The sequence below is a fragment of the Mixophyes fleayi genome, chromosome 6 (genome assembly GCF_038048845.1).
Source record: "Mixophyes fleayi isolate aMixFle1 chromosome 6, aMixFle1.hap1, whole genome shotgun sequence".
NCBI lineage: Eukaryota > Metazoa > Chordata > Amphibia > Anura > Limnodynastidae > Mixophyes > Mixophyes fleayi.
In genome coordinates, this window is record NC_134407.1 from 171221167 (window position 1) to 171245311 (window position 24145).

Sequence of the window (24145 nt, forward strand, 5' to 3'; positions counted from 1 at the left end):
TCTGAGTACATCAGCAAACATGAATGTTATTTATGCTACCAGAGACCATTAGCATCCATAAATTGCTATGACCGAAGGTTACCTAAACATCACAGTGCTCTTTGTGAATTTGTCCTTCGCACTTATGTGTCACGCCACACTTGGCGAAGGATCAGTGTACACAGAGCAGCGTGCGCTGTAATGAGCACCAGCATCTAAATGACCCAGAATGTTTTGCTACAGCCTGGCATTATGCAGCACATTTATTTATTTTATATAGTGACAGTGGGAGGTGATATAACACATCTATTGTCCAAATGTGAGTTGGACATTATATAGATTAACCTGCTCTTTTTCTATCAAATCCTATTTGTATTTTTAGGGATTGCTAAGACAACATATGTTCAATAAACAATATGGATATGAATCATTCTCCCAATAGTCACAGCATTGTTAATACCCAAGCATAAAAATTTAGGAACAAGAGTCTTGTCCTGATCTGAAAAAAAACAATGGAAGCCATGTTAGTTTTCAGTGCTATTTTGCACTTGTTTAGAACCATACATTATACTTGGGGTTTTCAACAGTGAATAGGAAAATAACTTGCATTTCATCTAGACAACTGTTAGATCACATCTTCTGAAACTGAACAAGAAAACATTGCAAATATTTGTGGGGAATTTTACTGTGCACGTACAAACAAATTCTGTTCTGATTCAATTCATTCAGTAAATGTGGTTGTTCCACTAACAGTGTGTATGTAACATAAGAGATGCAATGATTACATTTTATTTCAGCACCTACAAGATAAGACAGTATGTGCTTTGCATCTTAGGTTATTCACAATGGATGCACAATACAACACTGATAAAGTGAAGCACCGCTTTCTGATAAGTGGTGCCTTTGTTGCTGAATGTTGGGCATTTTACTCAATCACTTTAACTGAATTTTTACGGGTGCAGCACAGGAACATCTATTTATAAAATATTTATGGCTTCCCATAAAAAAAAAATTTAAATACTAAAAACTGCTAAAATCTGAAATTATCATCACATAAAGCAATAAGGCACTACTTTCAACCTTTAAGAATTACAGTTCACAAAAGTGAATTTAAAGGTTTACAGGAAAACTTGTGTGTGTGCCACAATTGAAGCACTGAAATAACTAGTTTGGGGTATTTACAGGGGTAAATATTTTTTTGATGTGTGCAGGAAAGTACGGTTTATTTTTGTTCTATATTTAGATAAACACATTCTAAGGGAGACAATAAGTTTAAACATAGCTGGCTGCCATGAGTGGCCCTTGGTGGTTCCCTCCCCCATTCTTAACAGAGGTCTGATAAGAACAAAGATAAACTTCTACCTGCAGTAAGGAAGGGGAGTGGTGCAGATATAGGAAGAGTGTGTTTAGTACATTATGAGGTAAATAAGTTATCAAAATAAAAATGTTGTTGGTTCAAAGTATATACTACTGTATGTAGCAGACATTGTCACACAATAAACAGAAAGCCATTATGGATTTATAAAGAAATGTATAAAGTACAGGAGATAAACCCATTGGGGAAGCTTTAAAAATGGATTTAGAATATGTTACGGTATAGCTGATCCTTGAGGTTCATTGTCTGAAAAGTGCACATTGGTACGGATGTATTGGTTAAACAACAATATTTATGCGGTCAAAGTATTTTGATAACGGAATAAAAACTGGTCTACAGTGTGCCTTTTTTATGCTTGTCTTGCTTTTCTGACATTAACACTTGGGGTAAATAAAATTGCGCTATCTTTAGAATACAGTCTGTGCTTAAACAGTGTTAAAACTTTCAGAAGACATGTACATGCAACTTTTTATACATGGCCTTTTCTTTGTAGCTTTCTGCCATTTCTTTATAAAATCATGCACTGGTTTATTTTTTATGCGTTGGCACACATGCTCTCTGGATGAAACTGTATTAAGGACTGGTTTCTTTTTTTGGGCTGTACCTACTTTGTAGAATTCCCTTCCTCACACAATAATACTTTTCTATGGCCTTCCAACCATTCTCTGAAAACCTCTTCAGGCTAAATTATAAATTCCTCCCTAGATTACCCTATTACCACCTTTTGCACAGTCAATACAAGACTATTGCTATGTGACTGGATCATAGAGCCCATTAAGCACATTTTACCTTTGCAATGTGGCTGGGCCAATATGCAACAAGCACTTAACCGCATGTATCCAACTCCAATTGTCCTATAGATTCCAAGTTTGCGAGCAGGATCCTCTCACCTCTGTTTGACTGTATGACCCGGTATGGTTTCATTACTGTGCTTGTTCCCAATTGTAAAAGGCTACAATATTTGCTGGCGCTATATGAATAAGAGTTGATGCTGATGATCCAATGCAAATAGCTTAGAAGAGCTTTGTTGTATATACAAAAGGTAAAATGAGTAAATGTCTGCCTAATGATATTAATATATGGGCAAAAGAATTCAGTAAAATATACTAAAGCCTGTACAAACCAATACACTAAAGACATCTGAAGGTGGTCAATCCACTTAAATAGAAGAAAACATTAGCAAAAATACAGCAAGCTTCTAGGTATAAGAAAAAAATGCAATGTTTTTTTGTATGTCTAAAAGACCAGCATAAGGCATAATAGTATGTGACTGTGCAAGTTGTACATAAAGCACTGCATGTTTTATAAATGTACTATAACACAGCACTATATTGCTAGACCAGGTTAACACCACATTTTGTTAGGAGCTCAAGGCACCAGTTTTAAGACTGTCTTTCAGTCTCTATTTTCGTAGATTTTACATAAGTTATAACAAGTAAGGAGCACATAGCAATAACTTCTAGTCCAAATCAAGAAAATATATGGTATAAAGTACACTTGAAAAGCATTAAAATTTACAGAACATACAAATTTTATTCAAGTAAAACACACCACGAAGTTAAAAGAAATGTATAAAGACAATGGATAACAAACACCATGGTGAAAATTTGTGTTTATGAAACAAACGTTTGGCAAACAATTTGTAAGACATGAAAACATTGTGGAAACAAAAGTGTAAGCAAATAAAAGTATAATAACATTACTACAGTTTAACTGCCTTAGGGCAGAGACAAATGCAGGAGATTAAATACATCTTACACAAGAAATATAAAGGCTCATACACAAAAGTGTTCTTTTTACATGTTTAGCGTATATACTTAAAGCCTATTAAAACACTCCAAATCCCCCCAAACAAACATATTGTAAGTCAATTAATCAGAATATATTTTCTGACAATAGTTCTCTTTTTGTCAATTTCAACATTGCCTGCAGAGGTCAAAGGCGTTAAAATATAATGGGAGTTTATGCAGACTCATTAAGTACATAGTTTGATTTGCATTACCATGTTACATGTGTTTTAGTTCTTTCTGTATCATGTTGTGTCATGGGTCACCGTTCTCTGTATATGTCATGTACGGCGCTGCGGTCCCTTTGTGGCGCCTTATAAATTAAAGAAATTATTATATTATTATTATTAATAGTACACTATGCTGCAGGGAAGCTCTGTGAACACTCTTCCAATGCTCTGATACATGAGATGACAAGTACAAGTTTTTCACTACGCTTTTAACAAGAATTGTTTTTTAATGCCTGTGTGCATTAGCTCTTATACAGAATGTAAAAAAAATTAAATATAAAAATCACAGGTGCTCTAAAAGAAGGACGTAGCCTAAAGTGGACCAGTTAGCATTGCTGCCACATTTAACTGTTAGATTTTGTGGAAAGTGCAGATATACAGTATTGCTATGCCCAGGAGAAAATAACATTTTGAAGTAAATGTTAGTCACCAGGATGACTAAAAAATAAATAAGTGAAAGAGCATAATCCAGATTCTACAGGCAATCCTCGCTCTAACCCTTGTCATTGTCCAGAAACCAAATTATTTGTTTCTGACGTTTACAGCTCCCAAGAACAGCATTAAATAGCACTATGCTATTACTGCACCCAGAACCATGGCTCACCATTGACCGTACAACCTGCAACCTCATAACTGAGACTTATTAGGTGTGCATCCCCCTTGCCTTTAGGAGACACTGACAGAGAGATCTTTATGTTTGCAACCAGTACTGATTTTATCATGGTCAATGCAATGGAAAATCAAAATAACATTTTGATGGTGTGTAGGGATTGCACAGGAGGTGGTGGTGACATGCCTGGCATAATATAGAACTGTCCGAATGTAAATGCTGCTGTGTTTGCATTCTGTATAATGGATGTATTCTAGGTAGCTCATCTGCAAATGTACAAAGCCAACCCTCTAAATATTGTTATTTGCACATTTTATGTCAGAAAACTGCTAACTCTTAATATTTCTCTGTGTCTCCTAACTTTGAGAAACTTGTTGAGGCCTGGCATAACCCTACTGCTACATGTAACATGCAATTCTAATGATGCTGATCTAACCATCAACCTCTCACTATATTGCAATCTCAATTGAATATTGGGCCCACCTCCACAATCATTTTTTTCATGTGAGCATCCAGTCATATCCACACGGCAGGAAATATCCAATGTCCACTTCTATTAAAAGAAGCTGATCTTATGGATTAGAACTGCCATGATAAGTCTATCTATATTCCTCAGAAGGTGGGATTTTACTGGAAAATTATAAAGACTGGACGAAATACAATAATGTCAGATACAGCTATTGTATTATAGCAATTAGAAACAAATAATTTTTTTAAAAAAAGCCTGCAACCAAGTAATCAAAAAGCATGACTAAAGTACATATATAGCTGCTTTTGAATATATTGGGGTCACCGTCAAGAGCTGACTTTATCCTCAGCAATGCATGTTGCCCTTGATGTCTTCCTACTTTAAAGCAGTGGTGGGAAACTGGCTGCCCTCCATACTGCACATGCAGCCCCCTCCTGACCTTGGTAATTACCTATCTTTAGTCTCTTCCAAGTCCAACTATTACTGAATTAGCACAGGACATAAAACATAACAATGTTTGAATGGGTAGTGATGTCTTTCCACCAGCTTGGCTAGCCAGCCATAGACTACCCAATAGCTTGGTCTATGCAAACATTTCATGCAGCTACTCTAACATGTTGATGAGATCAAATGAGATTCTAAAAAGGTAATGACACCTTGAGGAACCAAAGTTCAGGTGTGAGAACCCTTAAAAATACCATGTAGCTGATCAATGGTTTAGGCTAATATAATACAAATATATCTTATCTGGTTAATTAGGCAGAGACATGTGTCCTGACAATTTTTATATAAAATAGGGATTATTTACCCTTCTGTCAACTGGAGGAATTGCACATTTGCGGTTACTTAAAACAGATGGGTATAAAAACAGAAATCTGAAGACAGTGAATGGATGAAACGCGTATTTTAATGTCTGGACAGCTCTCCTCCAGCCAGAATTGAATATATATAGTTTCAGCCACTGACTCGAGATGAACCTCATCACTGCCTTTTCAAGTTTTACTCAAACTCTGCCATCATAGCATTATGCAAGTAATTATGCGAATATCTAAATATTGTGTGTGATGAAAGATTTAATTTTAAGAATTGCTGTACATATATTCCAACCTCCTTATATACACCGAACTATACACCAATACTAAATATAAGGTGTATGTTGTGTACATGATCAAGTATGATCAGCATTATTTCTAAACTATTTTTTAAAATGCAGTTGGCTTTGTTGAAAACAATCAGTTGTTTAAAGAGGAAAAGTATTTCCATTACAAACCTTCAATGTATCCTTCAAGTATATGTACATAGAATGTTTGAAAAGCTACTCCCTCCTCTCTTTGTCCAACAAAAGAATGAGTATTTACCCTTTCCTTTCCATAGCAGCATAGGATACAGAGAAGTCAAATGGAAACTTACTGAACCCAGACAGACGTTCACTTAAGAACACAAATTGTGCATACGTGAGGTAAAATTATACTTCAACAATGTCACAGGCGCTGCATTGACAACGAGGCCTTTTGTGTGCTTACTAAAGCAGTGCAGATGTGATAATCATGATACAATTCTAAATAAATGCCTTTGTTGACAGTGCCAGCACACACATTTTGGACAACTTAGAATATAAACACATACATACATTCACCCAAAAGTGTCTTTCCTTTAGTACCATAAGTAACATCAGACAATACAAGAACTGTTCGGCAGATGGAATCAGTCTTTTATATGCGCTTAATCAACCCTGGAAAACTCAGAGAAATTTAAAATCATTAAGTTGTTTTCAGCAACTCCTAGAATATGGTAAAGGCACAGCCAACACAAACAAAATGAAATGTAAACTTTTCAGCACTGGGTATGATAGTAACACTAGGTTGCCAGCTGCAGGGTTCCTGCACACCCCAAATAAAACTGTAAAAAAATCACAGAAATATGCGCAACGGCGCTCAGGAGCCACTCCAAATTGTTTAGGGCAAAAACAAAAAAAGGATCCTTGAATAATGTAATATACACAATTTATAATACTAAAATTGTGAACAATATTAAAACAACTGCCACACTAGAGTTCAAATCTATTAGAAACTCTAAATGAACATATACAGATTACTGATGTATGCCCGTCGAGGGTAAATATAAATTTCCAAATAAATATAAGCACCATAAAACAGCAGTATCAAATTCCAAACTCACAGTTGTTAATATTGCTGGACAAATAATACAGCTTGGACAGCATCTGTATCTGTTCGCAGTTATTGCCAACACTCCCTTACTGTACTTGGCTGATGTTAGAACATCATTTCAGGCGCAAACGGTAATATGTTCCAGAATCGTGCGAACCTGGATGTGTGCGGCCACTGTTCTGGACATGCTCACAGCAATTTCACACAAGACATGCAATGCAAACCTGTGTAGTACTCACTCTGTATCAGCCATTGTGTTGTGTTGTTAATGGAATATTGACTTCTCCCAACAGACAGAGACATATTTTGGCAGACCACAGGCTAATGACAAATTGTTTTCCATTTAGCTACAAATTCAAATTTCATGCAAACCTAAGAATAAGTCACCTTACATAAGACCACCAACCCACAACAGAATTTTACTCCTTATAAATGCAACTTTCCATGAATTCCCATGCCTGCTTTCTTACATTTTCCACTTGTATTACAAAGTGATCAAACATTCTTACAGCCACTTTCCAAAAATATTAAACTACACAACAGATTGAAGGCGATTACTATGAGCAACAATACACTATAATATATAAAGCATTTTTTTTAAGCAAACATTTATTTAGCATCAAGTGTAAAAAAATCCCAGAAGACAATTACATATATATGTGATGAAGGCAAGAGGTTACAATGTACCTCTTGGGTGAGAACAAACAAGATAACTACTTACAGACCCACATGTAATGTAATTTTCTTGGGAAAATTAAAATATTTGTTGAACCTTTCTGGAGAAATAGGCTAAATAAACAGCCTTAACAATACATTCACATACGATCAATGTACGGTTTAAGTGTAATCCATAGAATATAGCCTATTATGTGTCATGTTTTGTTTTGTAAATAATGGATTTAATCCTCCCACTTTGGGTGGTGTCACACTGATACTTTCAATTCATATTTACACTGCAACATGTAAACAATCCAAACAGAAATAATTTGGTTTTATGTGTAAAACAGGAAAGAGATCACAGGGACACTTCAATTGCTTAAAGGATTTAAAAACACTTGACAATAGAGCTTTTTTGACAAGTGTCCAAAGCACTCAATAAGAACATTCTCCAAGTGAAAACCTTAATATTTGAGTGTTTTAAATATTTATTACCGTCTATGTATCTATGCAAAACACTGCTCTTCTCCAGATGCAAAAAAATAAGTATGTCTAAAAATAAGTATATTTGCCTTTGAAGCGCTTGAAAAGCATCCGTGTAACATCACCTTTGACAGTTACTCCCCCATAAATTGTAAGCTTGCGAGCAGGGCCCTCTTACCTCTCTGTCTGCATGTATTACTCAGTATTGTTTTATTCATGCTTGTTTCCAATTGTAAAGCGCTACAGAATTTGCTGGCGCTATATGTTGATGATCTTTAAGAATATTAGGCCAATGTTTGTAAACTGTATAAAGAAAATGTTAATAGGATAAATAGGGGTGATTTCCTATGGCAGCTTTACTCTCGAAAGTAACTACTACCGCCAGTACCGTAATTTTAACGCTGTTTTTTTGCTCGCAGCTCAGGGAGCCGCAAGCAAAAGTCCAGGTTAAAATTACCGTATGAACATGTGGGTCTGTACAATTGAATTCCCCCCATAGAATACAATAATCCTGTAATAGTGAACCTAATTCAATAGGTGACATTTCTCTTCAGCCATAAAGTAGAACCCTAATAAAGTTAAATCAGCACATGCATTTTCCTAAATCATATGTGATACATTTTATTTACTTATACAAACGTCCTTCCTACCGATTACTCAAGGCGAATGGTGTCTAAAGCTTTGGCAGAAACTCTTAATCAAAGTGGAGCAGTATGCTTAGCACAAAAAAATTCAAAAACACCTGGGCAAAATATATCACAGATATAACTGCACATACACTACAACTTTGTGAAGGATATGTAACTTACAAAATAGGATAGACGGATGACAAAGGCAGAAACACAATTTGATACAATTTACAATTATTTTTCACACATATCAATTGTATGCATAGAGTAGACAAAATAATAACTGAAAGGTAAAATGAGTTGAACATCATTTTGCTTAATATTATTCTTGGAAATTGGAAGAAACACTAACATTAGCACCTTACAGGGACTGAGAAAACTATATAAACATTCATCGTCCATCAGGAAAAACATGCTCCCTATGACTTCTGTAGAAAATATAAATGAGTGGAATAGCATGCACCTAACCTACAATATCAGCATAGTCACAAAAATGGTCATACATGTGTCTCTGAGGTTGTATCAAGGCAGCAAATAAATTGCTCTATTGTATGTAGAACATGTAGCTTTTGACACTTCTACAGACAATGTGCATACACTGTATTGAGCCTTTACATTATAACATTCAAAGAGACATTTGACCATATAGTCAAATATGGTGATGGTGTACACTGCATAGAAGCAATGTCAATTCAATTTCTGAACAACAGTAAACAATAGAAATCATGTGACAGTATTCGTAATATAGTTCGATAAAATGCACAGATTAGTGAGAAAACAAGTGTTTAATGATTACTATTTAAAAACTCAACCGCATAAACCATTAGAGGTTTTCATATATTCACTATAATGGCACAATACAGTGTAGAATTGGGATTTATATAGCTAAAAGCCATAGTTTTAGACAATTACCATATAAAGCTGTAAGAGAGACAATTATTAAATGGGGAGGTCATTGGGAATGTAAATAAAAATAGAAAATGACACAAAAAAAATAAAAAATGATGTAACTAAGGAAAAAAATGGGGCTTATAACGTGACCTCTTTATAATATACATTCACAAGCTGAAGGATATTAAATTATTTGTATTTAGAAAGCAAAGCAGACATAGTAGCATTTGGGTAACAGAGGGTCATTTCAACTATCCCAACAAGCTAATTAAAGTACATTAAGGTAAGGTAAGTATCTACCACCTTTCCCACGTCTATAATGACAGTCCAAAGAATAGAGACTGAGAGGGGGAGGTAACAATGTCCTGTCTAAGCAGGGTGGTGTATATTATAGTCCTTGCCTGTGGTAGGTGATGCAAGTGATGGCAGAAGGCAGGTAATGAATTGCCCCTCCCTAGGCCACGGCCTTGTAAATAAAGCCCTGTCCATTCCCCAGATAGCAACCCGTGCATTTGAAACAACGCAAAGCCCCCATAACAGTGAGGCCTACAGAGAACAATATAATCCCAATTCCTGCGGCCTAGAAGCCATAGGCCTTGTCTGAGCAGGGGCTTTATAGCCATTATCTGCCCCCTTACTGGGCCTCGGTGTATATCCCTCATAATGCACACAATCTGGATTTCCCGCCCGGGTGCTTCTCTCACTCACCCTCCCTCCCGGGGTGTCTCGGTCCATGGCTCCCGGGAAGCTTCCTTCCTGTCTCCGGCCTCCTCCTCCGCCGCTCACGTCACTACACCGAGCGCCCCCCCTCCGTGCGCGCTCCCGGTGCCGCGCAGCTACGTGGCCGCTGCCCGCTCCGTGCCGGGGGCGCGCTTGTCTGGGCTCAGCACCCGAGAAGGAGATCGCGCATGCGCGCTGACCGGGCAGAGAAGGGAGCTGCGCAGTGCGCATGAACAGATCGTAGCGTTAGACCATAAACATTTGCGCCGTGTACTGACGCTCATCCGCGACGAGTGAACGCGCCTTCTAGTATACTTTAGTCTGCACATGCGCACATGGTTGCTAGCAGACTATTAAATAAACAGCGCATGTGTACAAGTCTAAAAACGACGCGTTACAGTCGTCAGGGGTTGTCACAGGTTATGTGCTGACACTAGTAAGGAAGATGACGTCATCAACCTGTCTACCCTGCCGTATACATTGCGATTTATGTTCTCCAATAAAATGGCTGCTAAAGTAGACCTGGTGGTAAAGCCGACAATGACCGAACTCCTCTTTCTAAAAGCACCTGTAACAACGATGTAGTAAGGAGCATGCGCAGAAAGGCGTACTGTACCCTGTAAGCAGGGACATAGAAAGAGACCATCTTCATGTCATTCATACGTTAATAATAGGCAGAGTGCCATACTTCATAGACTAACGGCTGTACAACCTTTATGGCTCGTTCAGGCGAACGAATATCCCCAGACATCCGGATTATTGATAGTAGACAAGTATCTTTCGACGTGTGGCTTTTAATGCCAGCAGATGATCAATGATTCTGATGCCTGCGCGATGTTTAAAGTCATCCACTCAGATTATTGTAAAACCAGGTGCTTCAGAGCACTCATATAGGCTCCTTGGAACACTAACCTGTTGGTGGGTTTCTTATTCAAGTGTCTCAAACCTGTTATCGGTCTCCTTAAAACTAGATGTTTTGTGGACAACAGATGACTATTAAATTGTAACATTAAGTTGAGCAAATGCAATAATATCGCGCTGTGTGTTGTCCCAAGAACAATCCAATCAAAATTGATCATCAGATTCAGCAACGCTTTACCATCATATGGCTGGTCCTAGATTGAACTAAATCAAGAAAAGCACTCAGAATATACTGCATGCATGGTGCGGCATACTTCTGGCATTTACAGGCTTAAGTGTATAGTGTGTACCCAGCTTTACTGTGTGTCAGACCAAACACAGGAAAGCAGCATATGTGCAAATTGGGATAACCAATACTGTGAAAAAATTGTGTGAAGGAGTCTTAATTATTATACTTTTTTTTCATATGAGATGGATAGTTAGTGAGGCCCTAGAACTGATTTGGTAAGATTTATACCATGCAAACATCTCTTGGTAGCAATGATTATGATTTATTTAAAGAGAACATCAATGTATAGAGTGAACTACAGTGCACTAACACATATATAACTAAAATAATATATACCTTATTAAAAACAGGGATTCCAAAAATCAGTGCAAGATATCCCCGCCCCCTTGAATTGTTCTAATAACCTTTATTATCATTGGTGCTATCAGAGGGGTACAAAGAGAACAGTTGGAAGGGGCTGGATGGACTGGACCCCGTCATGATCTGTTTTTTGTTTTTTTAAATAGTTTTCTTTAACGTTGAAAATGCGAAGGCCCACTGCGGTGGGAGCACACAGTGCATTGGTCTCCTCGCAGTTAGGCGTAGTCCCAGGCTATCAGTGACTGGGTGCCGTATGTTTGCAAGAACATCAAGGTAAGTTAATTTTGGGGGGGTTGAAGTGGCCTTTGGAGACAGGGATGTGGGAGGGAGGAAGACAGGCCCCACCTTTCTGATGGCAGAGGAATGGACTTCCTTTCTCCACATTACACTTGGATTGTAGCCGATTTTGGTTTCAGGGTTGGAGCAAAAAACACATACTCTATTGGCCTTTGGCTGACTGACCGCAAAGAATGGAAGTTGTGTGCACGCAACGAGGCAGAACGCATGCCAAAAACAGCAGCGATTTAAGGTAGAAAACACAATATTGGGATATATTTACTAAGCTGCAGGTTTGAAAAAGTGGAGATGTTGCCTATAGCAACCATATTTTAGCTGTCATTTTGTAGAATGTACTAAACAAATGATAATTAGAATCTGATTGGTTGCTGTAGGCAACATCTCCACTTTTTCAAACCTGCAGTTTAGTAAATATCCCCCCCTGAAGTTTTTTTGTGGAGTACACACTAAAAGCAATATACATGAAACTTATCCCAGCAAAAAAGGTTTGAATGGCCTTACAACTAAATCCGGTAATTATAAAGGGGCATTTTTTTTCTGAGATAAGCATTGCTTATTGGACTGAAATTCACCTGTCATTTTACCAAACAAGTTTGGATTTCATTTTTGTATGAGGTTCTAATTTATTTATCAAAGTATGATGACCCCTGCTTAACCTTTTATCTAAGAACTTTTGTTTTTTATATAAATATGTTGATATTTTAATCGTAAAGGTACACTCTAATGAAATTTGATTGTTAAATAAAATTAAGTGGATATATAGAAGGCTGTGCACATTTTTACTCAACAAACGTAGAGTACTCATATTACACAGAATGATTAGAGAAATGCTTTATAAAGGAATGTGATCAATTGGAAAATAGGCAATCCAACTTAAAAAGATGACTATGTATCTCTTTCAAAAGGTATGAAACTACTATGATAGATTCTGTACCTAATTAATTAATGCTGCAGTTTTGTCAAAAACAGCTGTTCCCTTGGAAGACAGAAGTCGATTAAAGGACACAATAGATTGGCCAAAGTAGAAAAGTTTTAAAAAGTTTCAGAGTGCCTCAGGGACTGTAAATAAATCTGGATTAGCCATGGCTTCAGTCTCCCAAGCACTCAGAATTAGGATGATCTGTATACAGTCAATTTTTGTATGCAAAATGTTTGCGTATGGTGTCTAAACTCTATTCTCAACCCAATATCTACATCAATAGCTTTGCATGATGCGCTTATCTGCATATTCCAATTGCACAGCAACATCATCATTTTCAAGATTGTTCAGTATTGGGCAACACTTCCAGTTTACCTACCTGCCTACCATTTGGCCTCTCAACATTCTCCAAACTACTATGTTCTAGGTGTTTATGGCTGCTTTTAGTAACTAGGTTTGTAGTTTAGTTTTATCTAGATCATATTCTAACAATAGGGAAATCAGAACACAATGACCAATCAACACATATTCAAAGTCATCTCTTTTCTACAAGAATATGGTTGCATCATAAATAGAATCAAGAATCACCTGGTGCCTTCTCAATAGCTGCAGTTTCTGGAAATACAGATAGACACAGCATCGGGGGTTAGCAGAATGAGTTTTAAAACTTCACATGACATCAGATTTAGGGGCATATTCAATTACGATTCTGGTCCGCGGGATCGCGCCGGAACGGGCCGTAAGCTTAATCCACTGTACCGCTATAACATGGATTTTCATTCGCAGCCCATAGGGTTGCGTACGAAAATCCACGTTATTGCGCTACCGTATTACCGGCAATAGTGCACACTTTAACATTCGTTACCGCGGACTGGAATCCTAATTGAATATGCCCCTTAGTGTCAACAACAATCCTCATTAAGGGAGTGTCTCAGGCTAATATGAATGTTTTCCGCAGCTAAAGTTATTCTTCCGTGGACAAGATGGCTTATGAGGAATCTTCAGCTCAAGGTACTTGATCAGTGGGATTGCAGTCCAGATTCAGTAGATCAGCACCAGGGACTCTCTCGCCTGGTGACAAGATTAAACAAAAAGGGAGTAGGAATGGACAACAGATTAAAGCTCCAAAGGTTGGGGTTCTCATCTGGTTACAGAAGCAATACATGGCTTCAAAATGATTAGAAAATGCATACAAATATTCTTTGAAGCAACAGCAGCGTGGCCCACCATACATCATTTTCTACCGTAGCTGCTACACAATCATCTCAAGATCTTTCAGACAACCAGACAGTAGTGGCGTTCATAAATGGACTAGGAGGTCCCAAAGAGCACAATCATGATGTCAGGGGTAGCAAGTTATATCATGGTCAGAAAATAATAAAATAGCTCTTTCTGCTTTTTGTGTAGCAGGCAGAGAATTGGCAGATTTTCAGTCAGTATTGATCCACGCAGGAGAATGGACATTACACAAGGAAGAGTTCCAGCGTTTGTAAACGCTGATATATTGCTGAAAACAAGACTGGCAGGGGAAAAGGGGAATTTGATAGAAACTTTCAAATATAAGTTTTAACAAAAGTACAAGAGGGAAACATCCTTCAAAGGAAGAGAAGTATTAGAACACCAGGACATGCACTGAAACTGAAGGGAAGTTCAGAGAAAAATAAAATTCTTCACAGAAAGGGTAGTGAGTAAGTGGAATAGCCTTCCATCAGAGGTAGTAGAGGCCAATAGAGTAGAGCAATTTAAACATGTGTGGGCTATACATAAGTTTATCCTTACATAGAACTAAGTATCATATAGGGTTACCACAGGTTAAAAAATGGGCAGACTAGATTGGTCTAGTAGTTCTTGTCTGCCATCAAATTCTATGTAGAAGATGATCTGGTTGATTTTTTTTTTTCAAGCAGCTAAAAGGATTTGTCCTTGTATCAAATCTTTTTGTGATTCCATGGGTTTCTTAATTTGTTATGGAGGATTTAGTACTTCAGAACTGTTTGAACTCTTACATGAAATTTCACTTAAATGACTTGCACACAAAAGTTTTATTCTTAGTGGTAATCACATTTGCCAGAGGAGTTTGAGAATGTCACACTTTATGGTTTTAGGAAGGTTTTGAACATGTACACTGATAAAGTAGTGCTACAAGCAAATCCTGCATTCCTGCCTAAGGCAGTTTCCACATTTCACATCAAGCAAGAGCTTGTGCATCCGTTCCTTTGTCCAAATCCTACCAACGAGTGAGGATAGATTACATACATTGAAATTGTTCTGACCAAAGGTCCATGTCAGGGAAAGCCCCATTCAAACACACTTAGGCAAGCTCAATTAAAGTAGTCATTACACAGGTTTATAAAGAACAGACGCAAAATACCAAAGGTAGGCAAGGGCATATTCCACAAGGGCAGTGGCAGCCTCCTTGGCACAAAGGCTCAGACTTCAGCTAATGCACTATGGAAAGCAGCAGGCTGCTCACCTCTTCATACCTTCTCTAGGCTTTACCTTCTGGATGTCATGGCTTCGGCTGCTGTTCAGTTTGGAAGGAAAATTTTTCCAGCAGTTGATTGATAAAATATTATCAGTGTTGGTTTGATTTTGTGGACCCACCCTGTGTTATATGTTGGGTTAATCTCATTTGTGAGGGCTACCATGGAGTCTATTTATAAATATGACAAGGTCTTATGTCACCGACATCAAATGCCCACAGTTCTTGAAACAGATTTCAGTTTTTTTTAAGTTCTACATCAAATACATATATAATTTGTTTTTAATCACATACTTGTTAAGTGTACAGAGGATTCTCAATTCATGAGTGGCATCTTGGGAATGATAGTGTTCAAATCAATTTGAGAATCGACAAGGGTCGAAAACTTTTAATATACCTAAAGAGTCAAAAGCCCTAGTACTAGGACGATAACAAAGTTTACCTGAACAATACCAAATGCTATGATTGTAGAATTTCTGCACTACTATCACCACACTGACACTAAAGTGAATTCATAATCTTGCGATACTGTAAAGATTATGCTTTAACAAAGTATAAAAATAAAAAAAGCAAAATAAAATACTCACATTTTCTTAAAGTAAAAATATTGGAAGGATCACTGACATCTTTGACATAAGACAGTTTTTATGGCAAAGAATGATAAAACAGGTTTTGATAAACACGGGGATAAATTCATCAAGCTGCAATTTTCCGGCTGGTTTGAAAAGTGGAGATGTTGCCTATAGCAACCAGATTCTATCTACCATTTAGTAGAATGTACTAAATAAAATCTAAGAATCTGATTGCTATAGACAACATCTCCACTTTTCAAACCCACCAGAAACTCGCAGCTTGATGAATTTACCCTTTGAAGTGTAAGGAATTTGACCTCGTTTCAGAGGGACTTTGAGATGTGTTGAAAGAGTATTCCCATAGAATGCCCTCATCTATGTTACCAAGCATTAACGATTCCGAATGCTGCAGGTAACTGTGTACAGGTTCATTAACTTACATTATTTATCAGCAACAAGGCGCTTTTGCCTGGCTTTGCCAATGCAAACTAAACATGATTTGAGCGCTTTATTTTACCTTCCATATGTACAGACAGCAAGTCTTTTTTTTACCAAATATTAACATAATGTACAACATAATTATGTTGCAGCATCCAAATGACATTTGAACAAAGTTTAAAAGAACAGTGGTTTATAATTGTAGGATTTAAAGAAGTAGTGATCTCAACATGCGTTTGTCTTTTTTTTTTTTCATTTACATTGTTAAATTTCTCTCTCCATTTACTCAGTGCAAATCTGAATCTTCAGGGCTGTTGTCAGACCATGCCCATGAATGCTTTGATATGAGACAGGTTGTCCTGTAATTAAGACAAACTATAAGACCCCCCCCCCCCCCCCTGTATGGTTATGGAGCCCCATTCCCACTCCATATTAAATATAAGATTTGATGCATCTTCATTTCCCCTATAACCTCTCTCAAGACTTCTCGCTAGCAGCTTATTATAATTATTGATAATGATGAAGTCTTTACTTATCACTCTCCTGAACCTTCTAAATCTGCCCTAAAAACCACTTAAAAGTCTATTCTTCTGCATAATACTTCTTCACCAACTCTACTAGCCTAGCTACTCCCACCTCTACCTTTGTTATGTTCTCCTACTTTATGTATCAAGTTTTCACCACAGATCTTAAGACTGTAAGCATCAGTCTTCAATATACTGAAATAAACTATACAGATTACAGGTAGAATTATTGTATTTTTTTAATGAAAGGCTTGATACACTAGAAGTCTGAAAGTCAAGAGACAGTTCCTGCACAGGATAACCCTATACAAGAGGAAAACATGGCTAGTCTTGGGGATTATGGTTTAACAGCAGATGGGCTGTTCTTAGTCAGAGTCAACTCCATGTCAAAGTTAAGTGCTCGAAGTAAGTTTTGTACAACACTGCAATTACTACATATAATGTAGCAATGTAATGGCTGGGACATAGTTGATTTTGGACTAAAGTACACTCCATTATTAAGGTGTTCTGCTTCGATCTTTATCACTATAATTTAATTAGTTAACTTAACGTTAATATAGTGTTAACTCTGTAGTAAAGTCCACTGCTCCATAAACTGGAACATTTACATTAGTCCTTAATCTGGATAATGAGCGTCAAAAACAAAAAACCCACGAGTGATGGGAATGATATTCTAAATTATTGTGGCAATTGTATTAATGTGGACTGTCCTGAGGGCAAGTAGGTAACATTACGAGATCTTGACAACTGATATGTAATATCTTCAGCAGCTTCCAGTTTACGCAGTTCAATTAGGCCATCGCCAACATCTGCTAGAGAAACTGCAATCAATTCTGCTGCCTTAGAATCTCCTTCAGCAGATATGATCGCAGCCTTTTTCTGCTGCTCGGCCTGTAAAAGGAGATTAGAAAATCGTTTGAGTGGTAGCAGTATAAAAATGTGAAAAAAAAATCCAAAACTATTTCAAAGCAGACTTCTCTATTGGTCAGTACAACTAGTCACAACAGACAGAAGCCACATTACTCAGCCTCAGCCAAAAGAGCATTTAAATTCGTAACCATTTAGCATAACACGTCTTAATGTAGTTTAAGTGCTACTACCCCTTAAAGATAAATCCAAATACGGCTGGCTATGCTTTCTATGCAGAAAGCCATAAGTGAATTGGCCTTAATAAATGCTGATGTAGTTTACCCCTCCATTCCGTGACCAATTTGAAGAATGACTGCTTATCAACCTTATAAGAACATAATTATTCCCAGATTTCCAACCACTCAATCAACTGAACTATGACTATACCTTCTCCACGATAAACCTGGCTCTTTCGGCTTCCTGCTGGGATACTTGCTTGGCCTCCACAGCTTCTGTGAACTCCTTACCAAATGTCAAGTGTGTCTACAGGGAGAGGAAACAGATTGTACACAACGTTTTTACTTCTAGGCTGTTGTTCTCTTTACCACTTATTCTAAAATACAAATATTTAGCATATGAAAATAGATTTTTGGAACATATGGGAAAACTGCAAACAAATATGCATAAAATACAAGTTTCCTTACATAAAAATGACAAATAACTTTAATAGATCACATATTTTATTAGGACTGAAAATATATGAAACAAGATGTGACCATAAAGAAAAGTTCTCTCTGACCAACCCTTAGGTCAATTATAGCAAATGGCCCTTCCACAAACAGTTGGGCATATCCTGCTATTCAAGGACAATGCCCTGCGCTCTAATCATACACTACACTATATGGATAGGGATTTCCATCATTTTCAAAATTGGGTATTCTATTTTGTCCATGTAACATTCTAATTGCCATTATATCGCCATTGATTTACTGTATATCTCATACAATAATGAGTACTTTTTTCAAAATATTTCCAAGCTGTTATACGCCGGATTCCATTTTGCAAGTTGCTCATTACAACCGGTCCTCCTATACCCGTATAGCAAACAAAGGGGTCTCATCCGATTAGTTAAACTCGGGAGCTACCACACCACATGTCTCAGCGGGGGACAACAGAGTTCAGGTCAGCTCTGAAGAGGCCTGGACACATTGTAATACATTCGTGTGATCTGCAAGAAAAAAATACCCTGATCTGCACCAACCTCAGGTACCAATGGACGGGAGCAACCTCTTTTAATCTTTAAATGACGTTTTATGGATTCCAAGAAAAACGGGGACAAACAATGTTGATTAGCCTTGGAATACACAATGCCCTCCAACTTACCAGTCCATATAGAACACTCCCCCCTCCTACAGTTTTACAGAACTACTCAACATTAACTTACCAGTGACACATCATCCAGGATAAGTCCGAATGTGGTTGCTCTCTCTGTTAGATCCTCACTGACCTGCCTGGAAACCAGCTCTCTTTGAGTGATCAGCTCCTCTGCATCGAACCGGGCCTATCAGATACATTTAGAGGTCATGACTGAGGAACAGACGTTATTTAAGTTACAGAATACCTGAAGAAATTTTTAGGTACACCAACCTAATAAATAAAAAAAAAAAAAAAAAAAGGAAAATGCGCTACTCAGTAGAAAATATTGATGGCTTTGTAACAACTCTAGAGCACAAATTAAGTGGATCTGATTGATCACATGAGATTAATCAATATGTAATAAATAAGTAGAACATATTAGTCTTGGGTATGCAGGAAAACATGTTTTTTTGGTTGAAAAATTAGGGTCCATTTAAGACAATTATTTTTATTAGGTTACATTTGGCATTGACGGAAATAATGAGGATCTTCTTTGAAATATTTTCCTGCATATGTTACATAACCTGGAATGGGTATTCATAAGCATTCAATAATGATGGTAACTACATGACATCAAGGACAGTCCAGGAGTCAAGTGGGTTAGAACCGGTTCCTGGACAAGTAATCATTGAACACTGCATTCAAAGTGATAACTATGTTAAGTCAACAAGCTTTGCTCCTTTAGAACGACCAAGGGAAATTCACCAAAGTGAAGAGTCTGCATTCAAGTGGGCAGAGTACCAGGATAAGGTCTATACTGTTCATCTAAAACCATCCAACAAACTAAATCAAAAGTAGGCACATATTTACCAATATTAAATCCAAGATACTTCAACAAGCTGTCAAAATGATTGGGGTGGGCCCTACGGAGCAACGGAGTTTGCTTGTCTAGAAATAACTGAAGCGGAGTGAATTTTAAGATATACAGGTGGTATACAGAACATGTATAATGTCAACATTACTAAGCAGTTAGTTTTCAGTTTTAGCCCCCCCGACCCAAATACTCCATTAGCTTACTTGCTTTGGCGAAAATGGGGCGAGGGAATAGCAGGTAAAGTGCATTGCAAATATACAAGAGACCATATAGACCTGTATAGTTTTTATTTTTAAGCAGAGTCAAAATTACTTAATTTTTCAGTTATGATGTCAGATTGTCATCTCTACAAAGTGACTACCCTTAAATCACACATCCAAAATGCCTGGTTAAATATTTATTGGTGAAATGATGTTTATATAAATGAAATGACAAAATGGCTATTCGGCCATCTGCAAGGAGTTTGCTCTCAGAACCTGGCAGTCACTAATGTACAATTTACACACATTAAATCTTAAAGCACTAGCACAAACTCACCACTACTGACTTTAGAATCTCAGTAGTAATAGATGGCAAAACTCGCTCATCATAGTCCTCTCCAATGCTGGTGAAGATTCGCGGTAACTCACTGGTAACAGGCCGGAAGAGAATACGCAGAGTGATGTTAACATTCTGTAGATCTGTGGAGAGAGTCAGCATTATCCTACATGATACACATCATTTACAATTGCTTTTCAATATAACAAGTTTCACAAAGTAATAAACAAAACTTTAAAATCGCTGATATTTGCTACGCACCTTTGCTACCCGTGATAACAGGTAGGTTGCGGGGACGTGAACGACAGTCAAATATGATTGGTTTCTGTACCAAAGGGATGAGGAAATGCGTACCTTCACCCACTACCTCATCTTGAACCCCTCGAAATCTGTCAAAAATGACAGCATTGTGCCCAGCGTCCACTAGTGGGTGTTGTTAAAAGACAGAAGACAGTTATCACTAAGAGTAAATATATGTAAAGATAAAAAATGGACAAAAGATACAAAGAGGTCATGGACATTATAAAAAGCACTGAAACGTTTTATATTCTCACATCATTATTGCTTTCACTGTGGCAATAAATAGAGTGCCATTGACAAAACAATTTTATTAAATTTCATTTCATTGTCAGTACATTGTTCATGTGTACAAGACATGTAAAAAGCATGTATAGGTGTTATGTTACCCAATAGATAAATCTATATATATATATATATATAAAAAATTCTATACAAGTATCACTCACCATTATATAAGGCAGAGTTTACAATGCTTCCAGCTACTGCCAATCCCAGGCCAAGTTTTCCAATTGATTCAAACAATTTTGCTGCCATTGTTTAATACTAGCCCTGTAGTTGCACAAGATGAACATCATGTATTAGTCACACATCTATCAATGATCTCCTACAACTTCACTTTGAAGGTTGTATAGACACAATGTAGTAACATTTGAACAATAAGAAATGGGGAATTCTTTATACTCAAGTTAAACAGTATTACTATAGCAGCAGGAACCTGAAGTGTAAACGGACTCAGAATATATAGCTCTGCATGCAGTCAATCCAAATAGAAAAGCAAAACTAGCTAGGGCTGCCCTTTAACAGTGATACACATGATAAATAACAAAGATGTAAAACATCCCATGTAGGCAGCTATATGATACTTGTAGAAAATCCTGTTGTCCTGCAGTAGTCACCCCCAATCCAGTAGTTTGCTCTAAGCACCAAGCCAACAGATCAGTCTTCTTCAGTCATCTACACTGCAGCTAAGTGAGCGAATCTGCTTCATGTATGCATGCTGTGGCAACAGGCCCAAATCACATCTTATGGCCCCCAAAATGATGGATAAGTAACATCACAAAAACAATGTGATCATCATAGCAATGGAAAATGCAATCAGAAGATGACTGCTCTCAGCCTGTCTGTGTGTGATTATCTTCCAACAACATTAATAAACCAAAGTAATTTTGAGAGTGTCTCAATGCCAAATAGCGGTGTCTCTTCATATTTGGCCACCCACATGAGTGGCTACACTGGACAGTAATTTTGTCATTCAGCTCTTGGGCAATGTTTTAGGATCACAGCATGTGCAGCCAGCATACATCCCAAAACATGCAATTATTTTTTGGTATCTGCTACAACTAAAAATGGGTAATTAAAACAATTTGCAGCTTCCATGTTTATCTTGCACTTGACTACAACAGAGGTAGGCAATCCGTATGTCAAAAGCTTGTGCAACAAAAATCTGCAGATGTTGGCGTTATCTTAATACTCTAAATAGGATATAACTTTATAAAATTATGAGGGCAGGGATATTTATCCTCAGAAGTTTACAGGGTTTTGTCCTATATCAGCAAAGCATCTCTTGTGAGTTTGGGGGCCCATAGGAGATCTGCTATGGGGAAAGCCTGGTTAAGACCCCTCTTCAAGTCAACCAACAGCTTGTGTAAGGGTGGCAAGGACCAGTCTGGATTATCTGCGCTGATATGGAAGCCTCTTGGTAGCTGGCCCAATCCACCAGTTCTTTTTTTCAGGCGACTTGCCCTTCCACACGTAGAAGGTGAGCAGCAAGAAGGGAAGGGTGAGGAACAGATACATCATTTTGGGCAGAAAATACCTCTTAAAAGCAGAGGGCAGGGACATTTAAAGACAGGATAGTACATGAAGCTACTACTTGTATTGCTTTCCACATCAAAGTTATTGTATGAGTAAAAGAAATGTAAAATTATTAATTACTAGGAACTTTTCCTTAAAAAGTAATAAAATCCAATTAAAAATGTGTATAATATATATGTGCCTAATAATATAAATGTCTATAATATATATATATATATATATATATATATATATATATATATATATATATATATATATATATATATGTGTATAATACATATATGTGCCTAGACTACACCATTTTACCTATATGTCAACTCCTTTCCCTTGCAAATAAATCATCCATTCAGCTGTCATTTTCTGACTGGCAGAAGAGGCAGAGGGAGACTAATAGTAAGCACAGGACAGTGGCTCTGGCCATGGTAATAGTAGTGAACAGCACTGAGTTAGGTTTTCAAGTGCCAATATGTCACAAACACATTATCATTATTCTTACCAGTACACTAGGGATGGGGAAGTATTCAATGGGGTTAAAAGGCCATTATCATTCTTATTGTGGGTGGACATACTGCTGTGTACTTTTTTTGGTGGTTACACACAGACCAGTGTAATTTAGTTTAGAAGTGGACAATACAGGCTAGTGTAATGCATTTTTGTGATATTACAGGTTGGTATGTAATATTCTTTGTAAGGACACACAAGGGCATCTTAACTTTTTTAGGGCATAGATTACTTGTGGGCACAAACTGGTGTAGTGGGTTGTACAATGTGTTGGGCACATGCTGTTCTCAATATAGTTCTATAAAGACTCAAATGCTAATCACTAAAGTATGCCACCACAAAATCGCTCGCTCTCTTCTTTTGGATACATTTGCCCAGGACTGGGGTAAAACAGTTTGGGTGCCACACAAATAGCAACTGTTGCTCAAGGAACATGATCACACACTAAGAAAAACATGTCTGTGGACACCTTTTAGTTAAAATTGTTCTCGATTGTGTTGCAAAATAAGTCCCTCACCCACTCAGGCTCCCCAAATTCACTCCCTCCCTATTCTCTCGTCTGGGATGAGAGATTCATGGCAGAATGGCCTGTGTCAATTAGTAGCACCAACGTTTATTTATAACAGTAGTAGGAACAGGTCAAAGCCCGTATATTTTCAGTACATAGCTAGGGGGTGGTGGGGGATCACACAGTCCTGGATTGTGCACAGTTAGAGAAATACAGTCCTGACCTGTACTTGCACCTGGACAGTGGACACAGCCTACTGTTGTTCTACCCCCAGCATATCAGCCAAACAGCTACAGCCCTTCTGCACCACTATCCATTAGCCTCGATCATATGCCATTAAACATGTCTACTCCTCTTCCCTGTACATGTTCCCCCTCCACTGACCACCACGCTCCCGCACTCACCTCCTCTCCTCGCAGCTTTGACCTCCACGAGACAAGCACTGTGCTTACGCATGTGCGACCTCTGTCCTTCTAGAACGTAAGTGACTGATCGGCCGCGCGTTGCACCTAGGGATTTGTAGTCTAGCTTTCATTACACGTCACTATTCACTAGGCAGCGGAGACTACAACTCCCATAACACTCCGCTATAAATCGGACTTAAGGTAGTTGAAACTTTATCGAGCTGCTCTTAGCAGCATGGTGACAGGAGGAAAGTATGTTTT

General features: G+C 37.7%; 2 protein-coding genes across 3 annotated transcripts in view; both read right to left on the reverse strand.

The window, feature by feature from the left end:
* ZNF652 (zinc finger protein 652) overlaps nucleotides 1–10281 on the reverse strand; it is a 33848-nt gene extending 23567 nt beyond the window's left edge. The window contains exon 1 of one of the 2 annotated variants that reach the window (XM_075177198.1): nucleotides 9987–10281. The gene's annotated coding sequence lies outside the window, so the exon portion shown is untranslated. The remainder of the gene's footprint in view (nucleotides 1–9986) is intronic. The other variant, XM_075177199.1, reaches the window with a different exon arrangement.
* Nucleotides 10282–16961: 6680 nt separating this feature from the next.
* On the reverse strand, nucleotides 16962–23968 carry PHB1 (prohibitin 1). Its single transcript, XM_075177200.1, has 7 exons — nucleotides 23885–23968; nucleotides 21103–21205; nucleotides 20618–20779; nucleotides 20357–20499; nucleotides 19034–19150; nucleotides 18037–18132; nucleotides 16962–17631 (listed from the first exon to the last, which is right to left on the reverse strand). The coding sequence occupies exons 2-7, from the start codon at nucleotides 21188–21190 to the stop codon at nucleotides 17419–17421; spliced, it is 819 nt and encodes a 272-aa protein (XP_075033301.1). The 5' UTR covers nucleotides 21191–21205; nucleotides 23885–23968; the 3' UTR covers nucleotides 16962–17418.
* Nucleotides 23969–24145: the final 177 nt, after the last annotated feature.